Source organism: Pinus tabuliformis, chromosome 2_2 (genome assembly GCF_031772625.1).
Source record: "Pinus tabuliformis cultivar Carrire ecotype Pingquan chromosome 2_2, CPIR1, whole genome shotgun sequence".
Classification (NCBI taxonomy): Eukaryota; Viridiplantae; Streptophyta; class Pinopsida; order Pinales; family Pinaceae; genus Pinus; species Pinus tabuliformis.
In genome coordinates this window covers 386,088,606-386,096,912 of record NC_142300.1, presented here as the reverse complement: position 1 = coordinate 386,096,912, position 8,307 = coordinate 386,088,606, and the positions used below count along the sequence as shown (strand labels likewise).

At 29.9% G+C, this 8,307-nt stretch overlaps 1 protein-coding gene across 1 annotated transcript; it reads right to left on the bottom strand.

Annotated features, from left to right (window-relative positions):
* Window positions 1-6,135: 6,135 nt before the first annotated feature.
* Window positions 6,136-7,701, bottom strand: LOC149192880 (alpha-humulene synthase-like). The gene is made up of 5 exons (XM_089407145.1): window positions 7,666-7,701; window positions 7,226-7,440; window positions 6,960-7,098; window positions 6,518-6,766; window positions 6,136-6,438 (listed from the first exon to the last, which is right to left on the bottom strand). The coding sequence occupies exons 1-5, from the start codon at window positions 7,699-7,701 to the stop codon at window positions 6,136-6,138; spliced, it is 942 nt and encodes a 313-aa protein (XP_089263271.1).
* Between the last annotated feature and the right edge of the window lie 606 nt (window positions 7,702-8,307).

Here is an 8,307-nt window from a genome sequence, read left to right as displayed (position 1 = left end):
AAATTGTTTCCAATGTTAAATGTGAAAAAAAATAATTTAAATAAAAAATATGGATGAGATTCAATTACATTTACATTAAGAGCTTTAGTTTCCAAAACCAAATGGTAGTTACCAAAACTATTGTAATGATTCCTACTTCACTTATGAATTTCAAGAGATTGAGGAGGAATATAAGCATGATTGTAATTTTCTTATAACAATAATAAACATCACTAACTTGGTATGTTTCCTTAACAAAATGTTAAAGTTTTACCATGTAAAATATTATGTACTATTGAATTTTGTGCCATTATTCTTGTGATTAAATTCCTTCCTAGTCCTTGAAATACTAGCAATACCAACCATAAATAAAATATTTTTATGTTAGCATTAAGAAAATTAAATTTATATAAACTTTATATATAGAAACATAGTAATTGAAAATAAGAAAATTCCGTTAAAAAATATTCCAATTTGAGTAACAAATAAAATAAATTATTGTCCACATGATATATATATACATACATTTAGTAAGAAAATACCATACTCAATATAATGGATATATATTTTCTTTCATACTTAATATGGAGTTTATATATATATAGATATCTAAACTAGCATAGATTTATCTTAACATGTATCATGTGTCAAGAAGGACAAAATCCTTTATGGTGTTAAACCATTTAGAGTAAAAGAAGTGAAGAAATATATATTTGTGTGGGGATTTTATCCCTCTAAAATTATAAGGATTCCAAGATAAAATGAATCTAAATTGATATTTTATTTTTCCCCAACAACCAATTCTATAAAAACTTAGTTTCTAATATTTATAAAAACTTAGTTTTTAATATTTATAAAAATATTATTGGTTATTTTCTGGTCACACATATACTTAATGCTTCTATTCTACTTTTTGGTTAAACATTTTTAAAACACTTTTGTAGAGAATTACAATGAGTTTTACAAACTCTCTTAAAAATCTCAATTATTTTAAGTCACTGGAACATTGCTTGTACAAATTGTGGCATAACTAAGAGAAGTTAAAGGAACTCTACAACTCATTAGAGGTAACATAGAATTAAAATTTTCAAAATAGAAAGGATAATTATAACAAGAATATGTTGATAGGTTTGTCTCTATTGGAATAAGGATTTTAAAATTATAGTTAATCATCAATAATTATGAGGTGGATGGTGGAGACTTAATGTCCATAAAATATTCTAGAATATACTTAATATTAATCATAGACTAAAATTAATATTTATCTCAAAATAGTTATACCCTTATTCTCCCTTTAATTAAATTAATTAATTTAAAAAATATTAGATAAACAAAAATTATAACAATCTTTGTACTCAATGAGAACTAATCTATTTAGTTAAAAACATTTATATATCTATATCTATCCATCTATATATATAACTCAAACGTTGCTACTAATTTTAATTCCTCATCCATTAATAAAAAAAAATTGAATATATTAAAACAACTATCCTTAATCTTAGAGTTTTAAGAATGGTAATATATATATATTTTTAATATTAAATATATAAGATAAATCTTTTAATAAACCATTTAACTTTTATGTATATAAAAACTTAAACAATACTTCCCGTTATCTTCTTCATTTTCGATTGTATTGTATAAAGTTTACAGAGACAAATAAATTACTTTATATGCATTTTAATAGTTTACATAATAGCTACTCATATTGAAATCCTACAACTAAATTGCTTTATGTGCATTTTAATACTTAACGTTCTCTTCTTCAATGTTTCTTGTATTTTAAGAGTTTAAACCTATAACAAAATTACTTTATATACATTTTAATATTTTATATAATAACTAACCTTATTATAACTTATTTATTTTATATACGTTTTAGTATTTTATATAATAGCAAACTATAATATAAAAAAATATATCCGAAGTTTTTTTAATTTAAAATTTATATAATACAACTTAAAAACATTGGATAAAGAAATTTCATTTACCATATTTTAGATACATTTTTATTATATATTAATTTCATAATACTTGTAACACTATTATTCTCAAAATTATATTATATTAGCACAGTCACATTAATAAATGTAGTTGATATACAGCATACGCATCAATTTAATATATACTATGTTATAAATCTAATATGCTAAATTGACATATTAATATATCAAATCTAAGATTAATATATAAAACTTTAAAATTATAAAGTGAAAGAATCATAAAAATTAGGGATTATTAATATTATAAATCCAAGGAATTAAGAAACCAATGTGATTAATATTATAAACCCAAAGGATCAATAAATCAAGGAAATAATAAACCCAATGAATAAATATTGAAAATCCAAGGGAATCATAGTAAAACAAAGGAATTAATATTAAAATCTCAAGGGATTATTAATATTACAAACCTAATAAATCACTAAACTCAACACATTAATATTAAAAACCCCTCGGGTTAATATTAAAAATCCAATAAATTATTAATATTACAAACCCAAGCTTAAATATTCCTGAGGTTTAATATTATTCTCCTACATTTACAATAACAATCACTTTGGTTTATTAATCTAAGGGTTCATATTACTAGGGTTTAATACTATTCCCTTGGTTTTATAATCCTAATCGAATTAATATTATAAACCCAAGAGATTAATATAGAGAATCCAAGAAATTAATATTAAAAACTCTTGGAATTAATATTATAAATGTAAGTGACTATTAATATTATAAACCCAAGGAATTTATATTATAAATTCAAATGATTTATATTAAACATAGGATTATTATTATAAACCCTAGCGTTAATATTATACCCTAGGAATATGAACCCTTAGATTAATAAACTCAAGTGATTGACATTATAAACCCAAGGGTTTAATATTAAAAACTCAAGGAATAATATTAAAACCAAGGGATTAATATTGTAATACTAAGGTATATAATCCCTAAGATAAATACTATAAACCCTAAAACAAACATGGTTGACCATCGTTGATTTTCATATTGAGACAATATTTGTCACAATATGACGTTCAACCATTGTTGACCATGATTATAAACACAGGGGATTTATATTAAACATTAGAATTAATGTTATAAACCAAGCTTGATTTTCATATTGAGACAATCTTTTTGACAATGTGCCGTTGGATCATGGTAGACCATAACTGACCATGGTCAACCATGTTTGACTAATGTTGACCATGGGTGATTATTGTTGACCATAGTTGACCATGATTTATTTCCATATTGAGAAAATATTTGTCGTGGACCCAATGTATTAATAATATAAACCCAAATATAAATACTATAAAACCTAAGGAACTATAAACCCAAAGGAATAAGATTGAAGCCTAGCATTAATATAAAACTATAGGAATATAAAGTCTAAGATTAATAAAATTAGGGGATTATTATTATAAACCTAAGGGAGTAACAAACCGAAGGGGTTAATTTTAAAAACACAAGGGATTAATATTGAGAAGCCAAGAGATTAATATTATAAACCATTGGTATTAATATTAAAAACCTAAGTGACTATGAATATTATAAACCCAAGGGATGAATAAACCGAAGGAATTTATATTATAAATCCAAAGGAGTATAAACACAAGGGATTTTTGTTAAACCCTAGGATTAATATTATAAACCCTATCAATAATATCATACCATTATAATATGAGCACTTAGGGTAATAAACCCAAGAGATTGATAATATAAATCCAAGGCACTAATAAATCCAAGGAATTAATACTAAAAACCCAAGGGATTAATATTCTAAACCCAAGGAATATAAACTCTAAGATAAATATTATAAACCCGAAGAAAAGCGTGGTTGACCATAGGCGATTTTCATATCGAGACAATATTTGTCACAATGTGTCGTTGGACCATGGTTGACCATGATTGATTTTCATATTGAGAGAAATTTTGTCACAATGTGACATTGGACGCTCGTTGACCATGGTTGATTTTGATATTGAAACAATGTTTGTCACAATGTGATGTTAGACCATGGTTCACCATGGATTCCCATGGTTGTTACAATGTGACATTAGACAATCATAAAATATTTTTCACAATGTGACCATAGTTATTGACCATGGTTAACCATGATTAACCATGGTTGACCATGGTTGACCATAGTTGATCGTGATTGTTGAAATGTGACATGGGCCATGAGATAATCTTTGTCAAATGTGAGCATGGTTGACCATGATTGACCATAGTAGACGATGATTGATTTTCATATTGAGAAAATCCTTCTCACAATACGATGTTGGACCATGGTTGCATGATTGCTATTCATATTGAGAAGATCTTCATCACAAACTGGTGTTGGACCATGGTACACCTAATTGACTGTCATTGACCATGTTTGACCAATGTTGAGCATGATTTACCGTGTTTAATTCGTTGACGATAGTTGACCATGCTTGTGTTCCATATTGAGAAACTATTTTTCACAAACCCATATTAGGATTACTATAAACCTAAGGAATTAATAAGACTAAGGGAATAATATTGAAATCCCAAGGAATTAATAAACTTGAAGAAATTATATTATAAATGCAATGGATTATAAACCCAAGGTATATAAACCCCAAGATAAATATTATAAACTTTAAAACAATCTTTGCCACAATGTGACCATGGTTATAGGCCATGGCATACCACGTTTCATTTTCATATTGAAACAATCTTTGTCACAATGCGATGTTATACCATGGTTGACAATGGTTAATAATGGTTTAAAATCTGTCACAATGCGACGTTGGATCTTGGTTGACCATGGTTGGCTTTCATATTGAGACAATCTTTGTGACAATGCGACGTTGGACCATGGTTTCCCATGGATGACAATGATTGACCATGGTTGACTATGGTAGATTTTCATATTTAATATCTCTCATAATGTGACATTGGACCATGGTTGACCATGGCTGAACATGATTGATCATGGTTGACCATGGTTGATGTTCATATTGAGACAATCATTGTCACAATGTGACATTGGACCATGATTGACCATGATTGATTTTCATATTGAGAGAATCTTTGTCACAATGTGCCATGATTGAACATGGTTGGTCATGGTTGAACATGGTTGACCACAATTGATTTTTTGATTGAAACAATATTTATCACAATGCGATGTTGGACCATGGTGGACCATGGTTGATTTTCATATTGAGGAAATTTTTGTCACAATGTGAAGTTGGACCATGGTTGAACATGAATATAAACCCAAGGGATTTATATTGAACTGTGGGATTAATATTATAAACCCTATTAAAAATATTATACCCTAACAATATGAATCCTTCGATTAATACACCCAAGGGATTCATATTATAAACCCAAAAGTCTAATAAATAATAATAATAAATACTTTCTAATAATAAAATAATTGATCCAATGTTTATAAATAAATATTAATAATTAATAATACTAAAGCTTTATTAATTAAAAATGTCTTTTTGTTTTGGTAAATGGATTAGTGACTATAAATTTCACACTATATCTTTATTACAAAAGATTAGAAAAATATCTACAATCCAACCATAAATCCAAATCTTGTTTTTACAATAATTTAAATACTAAGATGGCACTAATTCTATGACATAAAAAGTTTTAAAATATATTAAATTTTAATATAAAATTACATTAATTTTAATTATCTTATTATTATTATTTTAATAAAAATGAGGAAACAAATAGTTTTTTGAAATAATAATTATTCATAAATTCTACCCCATAACAATAACAATAGGAAAAAAAGAAAAAAAAGATAACCTAGAACTTGTACCCATATAATACGTAACGAATCCAACCAACTACAAATCCAACCAACCATAAAGAAAATATAATATATTTTTCAGATGATAAAACATATAAGAATACAGTGAAAAAAAATGGAAAATGGTGCAGCGGTTATTGGGTGATGATTGTAACTGCGGTAGACGATATTTGGAATATGTCGAGGAACAATTTCCACAGGCACTTTGGCAGAACTTAGCGAAACAAATTCTCTTATTGTTAATCCCGTCACTTATTTAATCTATGGCACCATGAACATGCGCATTAAAGCAAAGAACATTCAAAACATACTTAATACACGCACCTAGTAACAGAAACGGGGTCGTCATTATTCCTCAATTGGCACTTGGTCGACGAGAATTTTGAATATCTGGTCCTTCACTTCGTTGTTAGATACGGATATGCCGTCTCCGTATCTGAACAGAAATTGAAGGCCTCGCGCTATATTGAAAGTGAGCTTCTTGCAACATAATGGTACACTGTCTTCCTTAAGAAACTCCCGATTGAATTCCTGAAGCGAAAGATGAAGGATACCCTTGATGTGATTTAACGCGTTTTCCAGGGTAGAATCAGGGTTGTCTTTCATGTAACACTCTATAATTGAAGCTATCTCCCCGCCTTCATTCTCGTCCTTCATTGCAATTAGTGAAGACAAATCAGTATTTTGCATGCAATATTTGTTTAAACGGTCTTTAAATAAATCTAGATACCTCGAAATCTTTTAAGTCGTCGATGAGTCTGACCGTCAATTCTGAGAGCTCCTGCATCTTAGACGGAGAATATATTTGCTCCAGAATGTTGTTTGGGAGAAGTTGGCCCAACAAGAGAAGCGGAAACAGATTGACAATACACATCCCTGAGCTAGGGATGGCATTCTTTATGTATTCACGAAACGTGGGCACACAACCAGTTGCTATCCATTCCGCATATTGCAGGGAAGCCTCCACAAATCGCTGCCACTGATCATGCAACCGGTAAAAGTTTATCAATGGTTAATCGTTAATGTGTTCGTCTTCTTCTCTCTTTCAAGTAAAAAATCACTTTTGCACCGCTATCTGCATTCTTAGTACATCGTGGAAGTAAAATAGAAATACTACAAACATCCCATTAATCTAATCCCTCTACAAGTCGCATATCTTTCTAAACACATACGCTATTTTTTAATATGGCTGTCATATCCCGCCCTTGCTCTTTAACGACTTGAACAGCCAATTCATTCGCTGTATTGAAAAGAAACCTGAATACAATTTTTATGTGGTCTGGAAGGCCATCTATCAATGAAAGATCCCATCTGAAAATGGCACAAACACTAATTAAAATTAAAATATTCGAGGCCCATGATATATATGATTGGAATATGCTGAGAAACTAGGAATAAATCAATAGGCAATTTGCAGAAGTGATGGTTTTGAATTCACCGTCTTACTCCCTGTGTGATGGTTTTCAGTTCGTCCAACAGACCGTGAGTGTCATAGAGGTCATTTAGAACAGTTCCCACCACAGCAACTTGTGCAAAGGCAGTTCTGCTTTGAGAGAATTCGGGCTCGAAGATGCATGTTACAGCCCAAAAAAGATATTCCACGTGACGTTTCCGGTAGAAATTCAGCTGTGCGATTCTGTCTCTCGCCACCACCTACACAGAACAAAAAAGTATGGCAGAGGGTCATCCCTTATCTTGATCCACCAAAACTGACAATCAGTTTATCTTTCTTTCTGCGTAATATTAGCGAGTTTTATTTAAATACAACCACATTTAGGTATGGATACTGATTTTTTCTTAATATTAAGAAAATGTTTACACTACGATGAATTAATTGGCAGATAGTTATTATGAAAATCACAAAGTACCGATCACTACCTTGTAATAAACTGTAACTCTTTCTGATGTATGCATTGCGCGATATTGAAGTCCAATTTGGCTAACTCCAGAACTTTTTGGTTGAAATTCGACCTAAATAAAAATGTGGAAAGAGGATTTAGTATGGCACTACAATTTTCGTAATTTGAAGATAAGTCAAATTCATATAATTAAGAGTGCTAGTACTTGAGCCACGAGCTCTTTTGTCCATATATTTCAATAAAGCTCCTTGCCTCCCATCTGGGCGCACTGCAATACCAGGGAAACTCCAATGCCTACTTTACCTAAACAACAGTGGTGAAGTTAAATCCTTTATAAACCATGGACACCATCGTTCATTTAATTTTAACTAAGACCTCTTCCAAAAGACTTTGATCTACCTCTTCCAAAAGACTTTGATCTACGTTAGTCACTTCGCCGCGTGAGCTCTTTCACTTATGCTGCCTAACAATATTAGAAAATATCTTGAAGCTTTACATCAAATTAATTGCTGTTGATACCACCTGAAGACACGTTATATCGATGCAGTCGGAGAGCACGAAATCCTAAAGCTGTAGCGTTAAGATCTTTGCAGGAATCGCTTGATCCTGCTCCGATACCCTTTCCGTTCCAACATCTACTCAGCTTATCAGTCAGCATGGG